A 19603-nucleotide genomic window follows, 5' to 3' on the forward strand; every position below is an offset into this window, starting at 1 on the left:
TGATTTGGAGAAAATAAGAAAGTTCTCAAACAGAAATCCAAATGATTGATTTAAAATGTCAGCTTAAAGTATGTTATTAATGAATCAGAACACTTTAAATGTTGAAAGTTTCAAAAGGAATTTTTATGAGTCTTGGGAAAAAGGTCCATTTCTTTTCCCTCTCCCTCATCCCCAAGAAATCCCAAACCTTCCATGTCATACCTAAAAACTTCTTTTAGGAGCTTTACTTTATTGTCTGGATATCTTTTGGTGTTAGTGTCATCTAAGAAAGCTCTTGCATATGCTAATGGACCAGCGTTAACCTAAAAAGAACAAGAATTTAAAAACAGTCAGATATCGGACATACTGTCTTAGCAATAACAGTCCCTACAGGCATTTTTTGCATTTGATTTTCTTATGAGAATACATTGATTTCAAAAAAGCTGGACTTAAAAAACAAGAAAACTACTCAAGATGGAGCATGAAAGCAGGAGAGGTCTCTCCAGTGCTATAAACCTGTCCTGGCACAAAGAAACCACTTCAATGATGTGGCAAAGTAACTGCAGATATTGCCAATCTGCCATCTCTGTTATGAAATGAGGGTGGGAAAATGAGATAACCTACTACTGTTTGGTCTGTGTATCTATTGAAAACAGATTTGCAAGCTGAGAATTCTGCAAAAACCTGCAGAAGTTTAATTGTGCTCTTAGGGCAGCTACAGGAGAAGTGGTTTCAGTGACTTACGACTCATCCTTATTATTCCTTCATATTATCAACAAGAGCCTCTCCCTTCTCATCCCATAATACCAGCTTACAACTTACTGATTCTGGAACCTTGGTTTGTTTTTTTTCCCTTTTCTGCTGAATGAGACAGCTGGTCATATCAGATGACTGAACAGTTTCTTTGTTTCCAATCAATTTAAAACAATAGAGCAGCACTTTTGTCACTGCATTTTTTGAAGATCCTTTCCATACTGACTTGTACATGCTATACCTGCTCCAGGTACCCATTGTGGTGAATCTGATGGCTTCTTTATACATTCCACTTCCTGCCTGCCTTAGGCAAAAAGGCACACACAATGAGATTTTCTATGGTTATCTTCTTCCTATATGTTATCACTCATTCTTTATCTCCATAGGGTTCTTACAAAAATGTCCTAGACCTACTGTGGGCAGACCTACAGCTAAACAAAATATGCTAATTTATCTTCACTTTCATCTATTATCTTCTTGCAGTTTCAGCTTTTCACCAAAATCTGGTGGGGCTTGGAATGCAACATATTCCAGAGATGAATCTTAATTCTTTTGTGCAACTGTCTCTGATCAGTTGTTTATACTAAATACTTTTATTTCTTTTCCTATTCATGAAATAACTGCAGACAGTGAGCATTTTTCTAATTTAGGACGCTGTTGAATGTGCAGAATAGAAACCAACTATAAAATGCTACTTATATAATTTTTCAAGGACAGAAGCAAATGAAACTTTATGGCAAAGCTCTTACCTGAACACTGACACTTCCCTGTAGCTTCAGCTGCAATTTGATCATATCAACTTCAGCTGAAGAGCAAAGCTGCCTAAGCTCAGCAACTTTTTTACTCATTTCATCAATGGCTACTTCAATGGGGTTTAAATCAGTGTGGTGCTGGTACATCACTGGAATGCGCTTTTTCACATATGGGAAGCAATGTATGGCTGTGGACAGAAACAAGTTTAACAGTCAGGAAAAGATTTTTTTAATAAGGTGTGCTTTGAGAGAATCTTACGCTAAATCTCATTTTGATGTAATTAGCTGCCCAATTTTATAACTTATATAATTATAAATATTGCCAAATGGACCGGGAGGCAAGACACTGAAATGTAAATATGCACAGTGTTACATGCATTACAGCAAAGAAAGATCACTGTCATTACTGCTACTAATAACCACCAGAAATAAACTACTGGAACTTAATTTATAGGAGAACTCTGAAAAGAATTGCTTAACATTGACAAATCTCAAAGAAGAGAAGAATCAAAAATAGCGAAGCTGTATTTTCTATTTCCTCACAAGTACTGGCTATGGACAGCTATAAAGTCACTTTTTATTATAAAGTCACTTTATTATTATAAAGTTACTTATTTGTTTTTACAACTATATTAATACAGAAACTCATACTTAACAGAGACAAAACACAAGATAGTCTTTTTCTAAGAAAAAGGAAAGCCAGAGTCCAGATTCAGAATTCTGAAAACTTAAGGAAAAGGAGATAATAATTTTGAGGATTCCTCACTGAAGAAATCAACCTGAAAAACCTAGTTGTGGCCAAAAATACGAAAAGGATTTTAGTTGATAGCTATAAAGGAGTTAGTTAAGTGAAATGAAAAAACCCATACAGAATAAAATTAGACCATTTGAACTAATGCTTCCAGTGAAAGCATTCCATTCCACCAGTACCTGTCAAAATAGTCCTTCGCTTACACTGCTCTTCTACCCCTCCTTGTCTTTTACCACCTTGAGTAAAAGGCATCTCAAACATGAAGCGACGAATGTTATGAGTCCTTTCAAAGTCTGTTTTCCTCTCCTGCAGCTCCTTTTCTTCAAAGTATGGAACTACATGTGTAACTTGAATATATGCATATTTTGAATCTAAATCCTTAGGATTTACCTTAAAAACAGGACAAAAAAAAATCAAATAGCTACATTGTGAATAAAGTGGATCTAATAGTAGTCACACAACTTCCAGAAATTAAATTCGGTCTCTTAACCTCTAAATTATTGAAAACATGGGAAATGTTCATGCTTCCACAGGGGTTTCCTGCATTCAATTTTTAACTATTAGGAAGAAAGACAGCCAGATGCATTACAGTGCACTGTGGATTTTTTGGTTTGTTTGGTTTTTGGAGGTTTTTAACCACTTGTGATCATGAAACCCAGCCCATTCATCAAATCTTCCTCTCCTTTAAAGTTCCAATATTGAAATGCCCACCATTTCTGCACTTAAAGGCCAAAATGCACAGAAATTTTTGAATCAAGGACTCAAAAGGATCCTTATCAAGGAACAAAAAGAGCCATGAAATTATACTATGAGGAAGTCACCATAAAGTCTAAGGGTGAGGTGTGGAAAAGGGAAGAACTTCCAAACAATGACTGTGCATGAATGGGCAAGAAATATAGCTAAAGTTAACCCAGAATAAGATCATAATCCAAATTTGTTCTAAGACACAATTACTGTTTTGAGAGGTAACACTACAGAAATTAAGCTTTTTAGTTGCTCTAAAAGGCATACTTAGTAGGAGATAACATTCCTCTCATGCCTTTCCAACAGCAGAGCTTTTAGATGCAGATGCTTTGTGCCAAATGAGTAACTGCCAGTGAGCCCACAGTACTTCAAGTAAACTAGTGAAAGCAGTATATTATAATTTTTTAGAGAGAATAAAGATCATACTTTGCCAGAATCCTGAATCATTTTGACATTTTCAGCTCCAAATTTGTCAGAGTAGAGTTTCTGGAGTCTTTGGGAAATTTCTGAGAGAGGTGTGAGTTTAGGCTCTTTATAGATATATTCCTTTCCATCTTCATCCTCAAAGAAACCCTGTAAAAAATAAAGTAATCAAAATCTTGGGGAATAAAACATAAGGGAAATGACTAAGATGGATATAATGTGTGTGGTTCCAAGGAAATATAAACATTTAACATTAGTATTCAAGCAAACATAAATAGACAGAAATTAAAATCTAAGTAAAAAGATTTTCTAAGAGAATTAAAAAAAACAACAGAAAAATGTAATTCTCTACTACAACATGAGCGAAAGATAATGGAAACACAGAGTTTAAATTTTAAAAGTTTGTAGCAATTCTATGGTGTGACAAGCCTTTGAGATAAGTTTCTTTCACTTTTATTTAAAAGTGAGCTTGCAGCACTGTTTCACTTGCCAAAATTGGTAGTCTTGCCCAACAGGACTATCTGTTTCACAAGTGACTATTTTGGCAGAAGTTTACATTGAAATAATCTGAAAATTTTCCTTAGGTAGTTATAAAAAATTAATTCCACAAGATGCAAAGATCTTAATTTTATGATGTACTATTGGTATTTATTTTATTACACACAGTACTGTTTTTAAAACCACACCTAAATGCATAATACATGGAAAGTGAAACAGTTCGTTGGTTTAAAACAACAAGCCATGTTGAGTTCATGTTTGAAACCAGAAAATAAATATTTTTGTCATAAACGAAACAGACAAAATAGAAAAGCACAACATATCATGTATAAACACACGCTAGATTGACAAAAATACCCACACCAAACTAAGGTGAAATGCAGTAGTTGGTACTGCATTGCTTGCTTTGTAAGCAGTTATTGTAATTACCTCAACATCTGTCTCACTGTCTGTAAACTGGTATTGCTATAAAGTCATAAAAGACAACAGAATACATGTAAAATTATACTGCTCAGAGTATTTTACAATTCTCCATGCTCAGCTGGACAATTAAGCAACTGGGCTATGCATGTAGAGAGTGTTTTACTGGATACTGCGTGATACCATAGGGATACAGAGGCATTCTAGACACGGACCAGAGGATGTGAAGCTGCCCAATACACAGCCAGAAGTTTGGTTTGAAGCATGCAATACTGATGCATAGAAAAGAGTGATCTGTTCTCTAAATGGAGCTTGATGTTACTTTTGGACTTGCAATGGCTATTAATGCATACCAATCTAAGAAGCAGCCTTGCAAACCACACCGTAGCACTACAGACATTAAGTCAATGCATTGCTAAAAACTGACATTACAGAAAACTTACCGCTGCCTTAAGGTAGTAAACAAAAGAAGAAAAAAGGAAAAAAGGCAAAAAAATTTACTGAGGAAAATGATAAGAATTTTACTGGAATTGATAAACGTTTTAAAAATAAGTTACTGATGGTGTTTCTTTATTTCATACAGAACACATTCCTTGTGCTTTTTATGTCACGGTATCAATACAGATGATGAAAGAGTAAACCTTGCAAAATAAATTCAGGTTTTTCTCACTGCATAGAGCAGGCCAATGGAAGTAACACTCACTTGTCCAAAGAATGCTACCCTGAAATAAGTCCCCAGCAGCCTCTTGCCTGTATGCATAACTTCAGTAACTTTGCTGTATGCTCGATGAAGGGTGTCATATAAGTGAGCAAGCCTCTAAAGGTAAAAGAAAACAATCATGAGGGAGAAGAACAAAGCACAACTTTCCCATCTTAAAATAACAAATCATATCCTTGCAGCCAGCAACAACTGAAAATATTCTTTTATTGAATGGTATTATTAGCTTTAGCATTTGCAACAGGACGACAATATCTAAGACTAATTTTTAATAATTTATATTTAAAGAAAAAAGTTAATTATTTAAAATTAAAATTAAACATTTCAACACATTCAAATTTCAGTTACTATTTTAATACTCTTATTATGTGATGCCCAATGTGCCATGCAGTTAAACTTGAAAATTCAGGAATTTTTTCTTGCCCAAATTTACATTTGATGAATTAAGTACCTCAAAATCTCTCCGTTTTTCATAAATGGGAATTATAAGCTTATATATATCAGCAATGAGTTCATAGCGTTCTGCCTTCCAGAGTCCATCAGCACACTGCTCCAACAATTCCATCAGCACATCCTAGATTTGGATACACATTTAGAACAATTCAGTACTCATCAAAAGCACAGTAAATAATTATACCAAAATTCTTCCCAGTGAAAAGGGAAATCTTGCCTCAAAACAGAATTGCATACACTTTGTAATTTAAATTATTGTGGCCATCAAAAAATGCTAAAAGGAAACAAAACAATACAGAATGGTCTGAGGTTACACACATAACTCCTCCTATTTAGAACAGCATGTATCTTTTGGATATTCTTGAGAATTCTTTGGACCTTCTTCTACCACTCTTGCATCACAGTGGTGAAGCCAGGAGCTGGAAAAGCTCCTTTCATGCTTAGAAGCTACTCTATTCCACCTCCTTCTTCCCTTTGGAAGGGGACTAAGTCAGCTTAAAGACATCACTAAGGAAATCAATTTTAACACTGCGAGCACAGACTAAAGAATGGTACCCTTATCCTATAACAGACCTTAAAATATTTCCTCCTTTCCCCCAGTCATTATGGGGCTGTCCAGACTCCTCAGTACCTCCGTTCTCAGCAGCCAAGTCGTGACAAGTGACAGACCAGTGTCACTGCTGGACCACGAGAGCTGTCCACCAACACTGGTTTATGACACCAGTCTTAATTCAGACACCAGAGGGCATCCAGATGTAGCAAAGTAAAATTTTGGTTACAAAAGGAAAAGAACATGAAGAGCACAAGCTTCAAGCAGGAGAGCTGATAGGAAGGAGCAAAAGAACACAACATTTTTTGAGCCATATGTCTCAATATTTGTCCATTCTCATGGGAAAAGTTCCATATATGCAATCAGTTTCCCTTGACACCTGTGAGCACAGCCTCTTGCTCTTGCTGGTGCTTTTCTTGGAAAAGTCTGATTCTTCGAGTAACCACTTTAGGAGCTGGACTTTCTTGAGTTTCTTGACACCTGTCTTGACTTTTGGGGGTCAGTGCTGGGCACAAGGTTAGAGATGGGGTTCCCCAAATGCCAGCATAAAAGGGAAAAAACTCCCTTCCCTCTGCTTCTTGAGTCAATCCTCTGAAACACACCACAATCTGCATTGGCTTTTGTTTCCACAAAGCCACACTGATGATTCCCATTCAACAGGCACTCCACTAGAAACTTCCATGTCTTTCTGCAGAGCTGCTGCTTGGCCTGTATTGAGATTTTTTTGCTCTTTTTTTTAAAAGGTGCAAGGCTTTGCACTTGTCTTTGTACAGCCTTGAGAGACATTGTGTTCCTGCAAGGCTCCTTCATTTACCCATCTGCAAATCAGGACAATGCCTCTCATGGAATGTCACAGGCAAACAACTGTTTTGGTGAAATGCACACAGTAGCCTTGTTAAAAAGCAAAATCCCAAGCGAAATTTTTGGCTAGCTTAGGTAACCCTGACCTCACACAGAATTCTTTTAAAATGAGAACTAAATCGAGAATCCCAAAATTTCAATTTTTTAAAAATGAGAATCTATGGAAGTCTTCAGAAAAATCTCACTTAACTAGGAAGAGGTTTTGTAAACTGGAGAGTATGAAAGATATTTTCATCCTTTTAGAAACATGAAGGGATTCTCTCTGATCCTCCAATACTTGTAAATGCTCCTTTGGAAATTAAAATAACTAGCAAAAAGGGAAATATCAAGTTTTAAGGGAAGAAATTCCACATGGCTTGTTACCATGTATAGGAAAAATTGTCATCAGAGCATCATTTCGCTAAGTAGTAGCAAAATACAACTTGAAAGATGTTTCTGCTTTTTGACTTCTATGCAAAATTGATCTCATTTTTTTCTCAGACAATACAGTTCTGCTGACTTATGAACACACTGAGGAAACACTCCATTTCTGAATATGTTCCTGTTCCTGAAGGAACAGGCCTACCTGTTCTGAAGCACTTCTGAAATTATTTTAGTCTGCTAAAGCCAAAAAGTTCTTCCCTATTGTTACTCTTATTATTATTATTATTATTTCTCCCCTATTATTCCTTTTCCCATGTTTCAGCTAACTTTCAGAATTTATCTGAAAAATAGTAATTTTTTTTCAATATTTAATCAGTTAGAGTACTACATGGTTAAGTTTAGAAAGGGTTGCATGCAGGGAAAAAAGGAAATTGGCTTGGTTTGATCCTTCTGCAAGCTGTGCAGGCTTACATTTTCACTCTTGGCTTACTTCCGTTCCACGGAAATACTGAGAGATGGAAATAAATTTGTGTAGGGTTCAATGACCCAGAAAAATCAGTATATTCTTTTTGCAGGGAGTGACTAATGAAAACAAGAATAAAGACATTCCAGTTTTTAAAAAAATGCATAATAATTTAACTCTGACAAATGGTCTGGCAGGAAAACAGTGACAGAAATTTCCAACAAAACTTTCCATCAGCAGCAGTCACTAGAATTCCTGATCTTCAATAACTTAGAGCAGCTTGCATTTTGCTTTGAGTAACATGCTACATTTCATGCTGGATCAGAAGAATCAATGATTTTAAAAAGACCGCACAAAAATTGAAAAAAAAATACAAACAAAAAACCAATTTGCACACTCAAGTAATATTGTCATAAAGCTTTACCATACATTAATTAAAACACAAAAGAAAAATATTTTTGTTGTACCATTACACTTACAAACCAGAGGGTTTTCCAACATGACTGCTGCCAGTTGTGGTCTGCCCCTCTCTGCCACAACTATATCAGCAAATACAGAGTGCAGACAGCTTTTCATGAGCAAGATTATTAACATTTTCATATAGGCTGCTCACTAGTAAAATTTACTGTAGAGTTTGCACAGATGGATCAGCAAACACACAAGGAGTGAAACTTAAGCCAGAAAAAACACATGGACACAAGTCTGGTGTCAGTAAAACTACTTTCATTGTTATGGCATATTTGCTTTGGGAAACTAAACAGCAGAAAACCAGTGAACACATTTTCATGATTTCTGGTGGAGTAATACTCTAAATCTAAGTCAGTTTTACAAAACAACAGATTTTGCTAACTCTAATAAGTAACTCACATTAGTGTTCATCCTGTCAACTAGAATAAACCCCAAATTTGCTTTTATTCCAGAAGTGGAATAAAAGTTGAGTTGATGTGCCAGCACTGCATTTAAAATACATGCATATGGTAAATTCTCTAAATCTGGGCCATCTCAAAGAGTTTTTTTTAATTTCAGCTTTAGGGTACAAATATCAGATCAGAAAACAATTATTGTATCCCTTTATCAGTAATTCTCCAAACTGAAACATAAGATTTGGAAAAAAACCCAGCCTTTCCATGTATGTAAATTTTAACATTTTTATGTTTACTTACTTCATTGAAGTGAACATCTTGCATTCCAACATCCTCCATCATTGAAGCTTCTTCATCTATATTTGGTGTGATTACTCTGAAAGCAGTACAGCCTTGCCTAAACATCCCTATCATTGAAAAAGAAATACAAACAAATTTCATTTTCTCCAGCAGGATAACATTGGGCCATTTTGTGATCCTGGATAAAGCAAAAGCCATGTTTAAATAAACCTATCAACAAATAAAGAAATAGATCAGCCTTCCACTGCATAGTTAAAATACAAGACCTTACATTACTGTGAATGTACAAATGGGTTTCAAAAAACCCAAAAATGTTACTATCTGGAACCTTACCTACCAAACTAAGTAGTGTCTGACTTTTCCTACTTTATCTTAAATTTGTGTCTAATCTACTCCACTCTAAGTCCAAGGTATTCAAGGTAACTTTTACAGTATTTAATTAAACTGCCATGAAGTTTACTTACTCAACTGGACCTGAGTACAGGAGCAGGACCTGGCACATAATTTTTTCCAGTCTGAACAATATGAATTACATTAACCATAAAAATATGATCAAGGGATGGCAAACCAGATTATTCAAACACAGAAAACCAAGAAAAACTAACAAAATACCAATCTAACTTCCTTTATTGAAAAAAAAACCAACTTAAGAAAAATGGAATAAAGAATGTTCCAACATGAAACCCATGTCTTTTACTCATGCTGTTTAGATATTTTTGATTACATCAGACTGCTGAATTAAGAAAACAGCATTTTCAGTGAAATCAGTAAATATTATGGAAGCTTAAGGATTTGAACATATTTATTTTACAACTCATTCCTCCAAAGATTCTTGCTACTCAGTGAGGAGTTCTGACCATCAGAGGTTTTATGGAATGATTGCCTCAAATGCAAGGGGCTTTTCTGTTCTTAGAAGTACTATCCTCTGTATTACTGAGAGGAAATAAATTTTATATGACAGTTTACAAAAATAGCAGAACACCCAAAGGACTCACAAATAAACAGAGACTATCACTAGTTCTCAGGTATCATCAGGCTTCCAACTGGACACAGTAATTTGTCTAAGCAGCTTATTTCAGATTTGGTCTCAGAGAAGGTTCCGAAATCACTGGGGCAAAGAAAATAGACTATACACTGCAAAAGCATTTGGTGAGAAGCACAACAAGAATAGAGATAAATCATCTTTTAGACTCATGATTTTACTTCACTTTGAACTGCCATGCAAAGGCAAAGCTAAAAAGATGCAAACATGAATTTGCCCACAAATCTGAAACACTATCTCAACATCATAATCAGTTTTAACAGATTCCTGAAATTTTCTTCAAGAGAGCTCTTTTTGTTAATTTAAATTGAATCTCAAATCCCTGACTGAGAACACTTCTGATCCTGTAGATGAAAGGTGGTTTTCTACCCTATCTCAAGGGTCATCAGAACCCACTTTTACAAAAGCTGCTGGCACAAAATATACCACAACAAGGTGAAACAGCCTGAGCCCTATTATCATTGATTGAACATCTGAAAATTTGTACAAATTTATTTTGACTCCTCTGGCAATGCCAGATTTCCCTAGAGGCAGTGAGAGACTGACTGCTTGTAGAAACAAGAATATTCACAGATAACTTTGCTGTAGAAAGGATCTGATTTGAACTATTAGCAGCTCTGGTGTAAAATTAAAATTTTTACTTTCCAAAAATTTTACTTTGCCTTCACCTGAAATGCTGCCCCTTAGATATGCAAGTTTACTCTTAAGTATGTGAGTTTGCTACCTGGTTAGGTCAGAATTTTTTTCCCTAGTGAACACTGAAATACTTACAATTTCCTCAAGGAAATGATTTATTTTCCCAAATTCTAATAATAAAATATATTTGAGTACATTAAAATAAGGTTCTGAAATCATACCTTTTCGTGTGAGATATTCTGCAACCAGTGCTGCTACATGGACATAGCACATTGCTGCCTGAAACAGAAACAGTAACAGTCTTTTAAAATACAATTAAAATGGGAATATTACAAACAAGGTATATATGAAGAGCAACAGTATGAGACAGGTTCTTCAGGTTCTTCAGTTTTCCTTTTTACTGCTTTGCAGGAGATATTCTATGACTACTGCAAGAGTTCTCCACCTCATTTATGTAAAGCTGTAACTCTGCAAGTGCTCTCTCTCCTTCTTAACCAGAGCCCTGAGTGGCACGGACAGCAGCTCACAACCTAAAGTGACCCTGGGTCACAAATCACAAGGTAGGAACATCATGCTGTAATAAAAACAAGCGAATCTCTCTTTTGAGGGAGGTATTTTAAGTGTTAAGCTATTAATGATTCTACCCAACATTTGGTAGCCCTTCTGCTAACGTGTTTTGTCTGCTTTTTGGCTCCTGACCAAGAAAAATGCAGAAGAAACTGGTGACAGGCCATTTGAGAGCAGCAAGAGAGACCTAACCTATGAATGGAATTTGAAGGAATTGGTGCAGTTTGGAAAACAGAAAAAAAAAAAAAAGAAGAGGGACAGAATAATTAGAATAATTTTCAGATATCTGGGATTTTTTATGGATTTGACACTGACACTTTTCTCCAAAAAAATAAAAAGATTTCACATCCTTGTTTTATTAAAAAGGCTTAGGCTTTCAGCAAAGTAACTATCAGTTGAACAGCTCAAATATAGAGGCTACACATCCTCAAACAATGGAGGTGAAGGAAAAAGGTAAAAATCTGCCAGAAATTCTAACTCATACTTTGTGTTGAGTTGAACTTGACAATTTGCAGACATTTTCATCTAGTTGCACAGTCAAATATTCTAAGCTTTTAACAAAAAAATGAAAAACATAACTGAAAAGGACTAAAAGACCTTGTCTTCTCAGACAGGTGAAGCTGTTCAGTTCAAGAGACAAGCTAATAACAGAGTAATGTGTATTTCTTCTGTGTTGCTACCATTTAGAAGAAGAGAATTCTAGTACAAAGAACTGAGTTTGGAAGATGGCATCTTCTAGTTCTTGGAGATCTTTACTTGCTCACATGATGCTCATTTTAACAGATGTTTATGAAATGCAATGATTTCATACAAAGCAATTTACTTTCAGATGGAAAAACCTTCTAGAAAGAGACAAAATTAATCTCTATCCAGTTAAAGTGTTAATGTCTCATTAAGACATATAACAATCCCCAATTCTGCTTTTTGCTAGAACTAACTATTTTAAGAGCACAGTAAAAACAGAAAGCTTTCCTTTTTTTCAAATGACACAAAAAATATTTGTCAGTTTTAAGAACATCAGTAGTTTTTTTAGTAAGCAATTTGGAATAAAGTCAAGCTAATTCTGTAAAGGCAACTGGAGGAGAATTCAAGGAGTGGCTTTAAGTGTTTAAACAAGTAATAACAAAAATATTTTTAAGCAAAAGGCCTCTCTTCCATGGCTTGCTTTGTGCATTCCATTCTTAATAGTGTGTCAGTTATAGCAGTTAAACATGTTCCTTACATTAATAACCAGAAATTACTTACAGATGTACTTGGGTCGGACAAAAACTTATCAGCTACTGAAACCAATCCAGCAACAATTCAAAAATTGTGAAAAAGACTTATTATGTTACATGCTAGCAGATACATATAGTACACTCCCTTTCTATAAAGGGAAGCTTAAGCTTATTACAGATTACAACTAATTTGATTATTTTTTTCTCTTACCTCTGAAAGATCTCCATTTTTAACATGGATCCTTGCCATGCTGTCTAACCATGTTTTCCTCAGTTCAGGTGTACTAGCATAGGACTTTGCCAAGCTGTACTGGAGGTCTACAAGCATTTCTGGATCATTCTCATGTTCCTTCATCTGAGCTGTAGCCATCAGCACCGTACGAATCCGTTTGGTTAAATCCTTAACATCAGAAGGGAATGTAGTGTGCTAAAACATGGAAAAGTCAGGTTAACAACTGTGTTTTCATAGTCATTGCACAACAAAGTGATAAAACATAACTGGAAAAGATGCTGTGAGAGTCTTCAAGCATCCTTCCACAGTATGGAAACAGGAATAAAACCAGACCTTAATAATCCTGTCGTTATTGGCACAATTGTTGATGATGGAAAGAGACTGCTGAAATCTAGTTCCTCCAATTCCAACCACATCAGCAATTAACTGGCTTACTGAAATAATAACCTTGACAGAAACAAACATCTTGTTAGTGCATATTTCATTAAATACCCTTGAGATGTACCTCTGAGGCAATTACAAAGGAAGTTTTGTTCTTTTTAATTGAAAAATCATTCTCCTAAATAAAATAATGTTTGGGGGTTCTTTTCCAATTACTTGTACAATAACATAGGATAAAACAGGCTTGTGTAAATTCAAGACACGTGACTGACTGCTAGGTGAACTAGCCAGAGGTCATTAAACTGGCAAACTGCTGTTCCCAGCTTTGTCAAGACACACAATTTTCAAATTATTTGCACTATTTTAGACTTCTGTGTGCTTGTTGCTGCATTCTTTTCCTTCTTCAGATGCAACAGGATACACCATTTAACAAACAAAATAACATCTAAAAAACAGAATCTTTGCACTGACAAATAAAACTCATTTCCTACAAAACACAGGGTCATCCAACTGTTTCTAAGTATTTCCTTGTACTGAATATATTTTTATGGCCATCTTCTTACTCTGAGTACCAGCCTTGCTTGAACACCAGATAAATTATTTTAAGTCTATCTGACAGGGCTTTGCACACTGGTATGCAACTGTGTATGTACAATATTAAAAGAAAAAGAAATATACTAACTTGCAGATGTGTTCGAACAAAAGACTTCTTCCCTGTGTAGTCAAAATTATTTCTCATCAAAAAGTACAGTAACTGTGAAGCTTCATTTCGAATTGAACTCAGCTTGGAATTACAGTACTTCAGAATTTCATAGCACAGTGCAGAGCACATATCAGCTCTACCTTCATAAAATGTAGAAGGAAACTGAGGAAAAAGAAGAAAACAAAGAATTTATTCATTTAAACTAGGGTCAGATCTTGATAAATTAAGCATGTCAAGAAAAACACAAATATATTCATATCCTCAAACTGTGGAAAGAGCAAGAGTTAGAGTAGGTCATGCTACAAAACAATTTTTACAGCAAATCAAAGGACAAACATTCCACACTGTTGAGATCAGATCAGTCCATAGTCACCAATTTTATTTTGGTACGTTACTTCTTAAATTCTTATATAGTATATTGTTAACTAAAGAACTGGACAAGTACTTGAAGATGAATTTTTTAGAACTTCTCACCTTGTAAATAAGTGCCCTTAAAGCACTGAATACGTTTTTCAATGCTGTTTCAGACTGATTCTTTTGAAGGAAGCAGAGGTATACATCAAATACTTTCTTCATCAGTGGATTATGTCCATGATCAGTCAGTAGTTGATTCTTTAAAACAACAGCAAGGATTTAGGAGTTTTGTACAGCAATACATTTATACTATAAGATCATATACAGATCATCAAAAAGAAAGACATTTAAAAAATATAACCTCTATGGCATTACCAGGATGTTTAATAACACAAACATACCTGAATTCTAACTAGGTATTTCTAACACTTCATTAATTTTGCTTATAAAGGAAGTGTTGCCTTCAGAATAGGCTTATAGAACATGATTGTTTTTATCAGTTGTTAATTAAATCCATTACTATTAATAGCTTTTTGAGGGGCACAATCAAAGTATTAACAGACTTTGCTTTACACTGGCTTTAGCAGCCCACACAGTGCAATTTTCTCCTAGCAGTATCTCCTACTACAAGGTGATTCTGCCCCTTCTGCAACTCCCCTGGGTGCATTCCACTCTTTCTTGTCGTCACTGCATAAATACAGGCATATATAAAGGAGTGGAAGAGGCTGGGTTCAGACTGGACACAGCAGAACCTTTTCTACAGTGAGGGTACTGAGGCAATGGGACAGGTTGACTTGGGAAGTAGAGGATGCCCAATTCCTTGAAAGGTTTTTTCAAGGCCAAGCTGGATGGTGCTTTGAGCAACCTGGCCTAGTGGAAGTTGTCTCTGCCCCTGCAGAAGGATTAAACTAGATGATCTCTGGAAGTCCCTTACTACCCAAACCATCATTTGACTCTGATTTTATATATTTTAGTGCAGTTTATTGAATAGAAGCTCCTGATTGTCCTGTTTTATTTGGATCTTTAAGACTAGTCTGGCATACTCTTGCCTACCCTCTCAGTATACAACACAGAGATAACCTTGAAGGATTGTCATTCCAAGCATGATGGGTTGATAAATGAAGGAATAATGTTCATTCCTCTTTAAAAAAATCTTTTTAGCTAGTTTATTAATTTTCAATTCTGTAACCAGATCTGTAGACAGAACTGGCTCTAAACTCTACTAAATTAATTACCAGGAAAAAAGGAAGCTTATTGTAAATAAGCTCATGTTTTCATAACTAGATTAAAGATAAGACACTAAATTTGAATCTTCAAGCAAGAATCTGGATACACTGCCCCATTTAAGGAGAAACAAGCTAGAGTTATGATCTCTCCTTTTTATGGCTTTGATTTTGAAGTCTGGAAAACCTCAGAAAAACAGCCAAGAGGGGTAAGTGGTGTGCTATATAAAAATTCCACAGGAGAGCAACAGCAACTGATACAACTAAAAGAAGACTTATTAGTGGACAAATGGAAAAAAGTTACAGAAGAGGAACACACAAATCACTATTAAGGAGTGCATTATGATAATAAGCAGCCAAGCTCAATATGAAAGTCTGAGAGTATCCAATTATGGTTTTGCCATAGATCTTTCACCTCACATGGCCTTTAAAAGCCACTTTTACCACTAATATTAGGTAGACACTAAAGCTCCTAGAACTATTTTTAAGTTAGGCTGAGGAAGGAGCTTTTCCCATAGATTACTGCTGGTGTATGATGTGTAGCTGAAGCCAAAGCATTTTGCTGTGAGATATTATCAGTTTTACATTGTAATAATAAAATACAATGCTAGAGAAGCTAAGAATAGCAATGTTATTTAACTAGACTATAAAAATGTAATTTAAAAAATAGTTTTTAAAAGTATTTCTTCTCAAAGATACTTAGGAGAGAAGTTAACACCAAGACATGAACAAACCTTAAAAGCCATTGTGAATAATGACAGAGTGTCCAGAATTGTAATGCAAACTTCGGTGGCAACATTTGCTTCAAGTAAAGACTGGTGAAGGACATCTGCATCTGAATGGCCATAGCCTACAGAAATTCCAAATGAAGTGTAAGTGCTGGATATACTCATTTAAATGTTTCTTATTTCCAAAAGACTTGCTGAACTAGGAAAAGATTAACAAGTAAAAAGCCTGACAGAAGTTAGTATTCAATACAGGAAAAAAAATCATATGCATTTAAATAGTTTCAAATATGGTCAGACAATTATTCTAACATAATTTGCACAGGACTATAAAATATATTAAGTAAGAATTTCAACAACAGAAGCATTAAACAGCAGTTAAAAACTATGTGATATTTCATATATATGCGCATGTAGACACAAATGTGTATATATATATAAAGCTACACAGTTATATATATATATATACACACATTTATACACACATATATTGTGGTAAGTACTGCAGTAGGATGAAGTTACAGCTGAAAATATGAAGTTTTGGCAATTTAGTGATGTTACAATGGTCTCAAAGTTAATCACAAGTCAACCAGGATATAAATACAAAATAGTAAGAGTTGAAGGAATACAATCCCGTACTTATATGCAATTTACCACCCCAGTAATGAATTCTGCTCTTGCAGCAATACATTGCAATATCTCCATATTTAATAAAAACATTCTATCACTTCTAGCTCCACAGTGAACTTAAATAATTTTAAAAACATATCCTGCCTCAGCACTGATAATAATGTGTCACTTCTGTTCCCTAACACTGGTCATGAAGCACCAGATTGACAAATGTGATTGGGCTGCTTTATAAACATTTGGTCTGGGTCATGTTTATATGTCAGATTTACAAACAACTCAGCATCACTAAATCAATCACAAGGATGACAAACTTGTTGAGATCAAGTAAAGGGCAGAAGCAATGCCAAACTCTTTTGTAATGACACCTGGCCACTTCTTTCTGCACCTTCTTGCTTCCCTCTCTGAACTACACATATATACCCATAACCACCAGTTTCTTCAGATTTATACATTCTTTCTTTAAGCACAAAACTACACTGAAATTTCTCAGAGATGCAAGGCATCACACCTTTCAGATATGATAGGTATTGAAAAGGTATATATTAAAAGGTATTTCAGTTTCATGTCTAGCTTAGAAAGGTGGTTAGAAAGGGAGAAAATAAGTTTATAATTTACACTAATAGACAACTATCTTGCCAAAGAATCTTGATTTTAGAAACAAGTAAAGCAACTATTTCCACCAGACACTTCCTTTCTTTATGTATCCCACACAAAATAGGTGCAAGATTATTCAAGCTCTGAATGCTATTTTGGATACATGACAGAGGCAGACTGACAACTAAACAAAACTGTAAGTTAACAACAACAGAACAAAGATATAAAAATCAATTTCATACTTCATGTGGTTTTTACAGCAACATATTTTTGATTTGTAAAACCTTGGTCAATACAATGTGTAATATCCTGACATTTATTAACTGTCCATTAAAAAAACCCACCTATTATCAGTTTAGACAAAGTTATCTGAATAAGACACCTTCCTTCATAATTTCCTTTGGTTGGAAAAGAATGGAAAGTTTCTTTTTACATAAGCATGCATTTTTAAAAATCTTTCAGCTCATTGTTTCCGAAAAAATCAGTAAAAATTGCCAAGTTCTGAACACATGAAATCTCTTTGCACAGAGACATGTTATCTGTTTCTCAGAGGGTTTTTTTTTTAACCAGTCTTTATCTGCAAATTATTATACTGTACCAAATGTGTAGCTACGTAGTGTAAAGGCTTTCTTTTCTGTATCAACAACCATGCAGAAATTATGACAATACAGCAGTAGCAGACTGATTGCAAGGGAAAAAAAAGTAATTTTCACATAGTTGTCATTTTAAAAGCAGGCAATTCCATTTCTTACATTTAAACAGATGTGACAATGCATTTATGAATAGAGAGGTTTTGTGAGATTTTTTTTTCACTTTTACACAAGACAATGCGAAAAGTCTTGTGCAATTAGGCTAATTTTTGCTTTATATTACAGCAAAAGAGCTAAAAGATTTTAAGGGACAGTTAGATATGCTTTGAGAAATCAAAGAATGAACACAGTGCAAATACAGTTAACTCAAGTTTTACTGCACACAACTCTTCAATACCAGTGTTGTATTTTATTGAATTAGTCAACCAGTTTCATTGTTTTTTGAAGCTGAAATTTGAGAAATGGTGCTTTAGAATACTTTACATACAGTATATTGCAATTTAGAAGCAGAATGTTTAAAAAGACAGGCCACAAGCAGATTTAGTTTTCAATACAGCAGTCTATACAAGCTGACTTCAACCTGATTAAATCTTACCATTGTCTACAGAAATTCCAAGAATACTTGATATCTTTCTCACACTGAAAACAGAAAAATCACTTCATTATTGGACGCTTTTTCACTTCCAGACAAACTAAATCATGGGCTCGCAATATTTGTAGAAATTCTAAGAAACTTATTTCTCCTCAGGGGATGTCAAAACATGGAGATATGGTCAGAATACATATATTTAATTTGAGACTAGTAATTTATAAGATCACATAGGAGAAGAAAAAAATTGAAGCTCAATAAAACAAATAGAAAAAAAAAGTCAATTTTGTAACTATGCGCAGCACAAGTGTGATGTGTACAGAACTAAAAGAAAAGATTAAAATACAGTTTTAAGACAGACTGTAGTTAACCATGCTCCATGTTATGGCACCACCCAGCAGTGATTGCTCTATCACAAAGCAGAGAACAGACCATGGACTGCTTCCAGCTACTCGTTTGACCTGGAACAGTAAAAGTCATTGGGATGCACTGGTGTGGCTCTGGGACCTGTCTCTGGTGTTGTGGTACTGGTTGAGGATGACAGATGTTATCATGTCATGAGACTTACTGTGGTTAAAAGTGAGAGAGTTATCCAGGCTGCTCAGCTGCTGCAATCTGGCATGCATCATTCCTGTTCTGTTACGGGAAACAGGCAATGTCTGAGATTTTCGATCATGAACTATGGATCCTAACCCCTCCTGGTTCCTGCAAGATGGGTGAAATGGGATAGAAGCAAAAGTTAGACATGTCAAACTGCAGCAAGACAGGAAGTGCTGTTAGTTAAGCACAAGAAGTTTTATAGAAAGAATTATAATGCAACCTATTCACTGTTTTCTTTATAAAACAAAAATAGGTAGCTCAAAAAAAGCTTCACAGCAAACTCTTCCTTAAAACCTCAAAGCATGAAAGCAAAAGCACACAAGCAGTCACTCTTGAAGTGCTAAATTTACTTCAGAGGTTTCCAAAAAAATGGTATTTGCAAACATAAATATTCTGAAAATATTCAGAACCCAAAACTGAATCCTCTATTTTGATTGCAAAAAAATTAGCAAAAAAGTTAGGACACACAGCAGTAAAATTAGAAAGCACACATGCAACAGGAGAGCAGGAATTAACTGAGATAGTATCATATACTTCTTACCCAAGCAGGAAGGGAGAAGAGCCATAGACTTTGTTAAATTTGCAGCAATCAAATGAAGAAAACAGAAAAGTGATCTGTGTTAGCAATC

At 35.1% G+C, this 19603-nt stretch overlaps 1 protein-coding gene across 16 annotated transcripts in view; it reads right to left on the reverse strand.

Annotated features, from left to right (window-relative positions):
* DOCK9 (dedicator of cytokinesis 9) overlaps positions 1–19603 on the reverse strand; it is a 113861-nt gene that overhangs the window by 3813 nt on the left and 90445 nt on the right. For 3 of the 16 annotated variants that reach the window (XM_074535650.1, XM_014267205.3, XM_074535653.1), the window contains exons 38-51: positions 18381–18424; positions 15981–16096; positions 14144–14281; positions 13649–13831; positions 12919–13032; positions 12565–12780; positions 10791–10848; positions 8892–8998; positions 5490–5612; positions 5024–5137; positions 3406–3552; positions 2415–2625; positions 1482–1672; positions 202–302 (exon numbers count right to left, since the gene is read on the reverse strand). In XM_074535650.1, the coding sequence (XP_074391751.1) occupies positions 202–302; positions 1482–1672; positions 2415–2625; positions 3406–3552; positions 5024–5137; positions 5490–5612; positions 8892–8998; positions 10791–10848; positions 12565–12780; positions 12919–13032; positions 13649–13831; positions 14144–14281; positions 15981–16096; positions 18381–18424 (1863 nt within the window). Of the gene's footprint in view, positions 1–201; positions 303–1481; positions 1673–2414; positions 2626–3405; positions 3553–4329; positions 4770–5017; positions 5138–5489; positions 5613–8891; positions 8999–10790; positions 10849–12564; positions 12781–12918; positions 13033–13648; positions 13832–14143; positions 14282–15980; positions 16097–18380; positions 18425–18942; positions 19080–19603 lie in introns of those variants that run through there. The other 13 variants (XM_074535649.1, XM_074535651.1, XM_074535652.1 and 10 more) reach the window with 8 other exon arrangements.

Source organism: Zonotrichia albicollis, chromosome 2 (assembly GCF_047830755.1).
Source record: "Zonotrichia albicollis isolate bZonAlb1 chromosome 2, bZonAlb1.hap1, whole genome shotgun sequence".
NCBI lineage: Eukaryota > Metazoa > Chordata > Aves > Passeriformes > Passerellidae > Zonotrichia > Zonotrichia albicollis.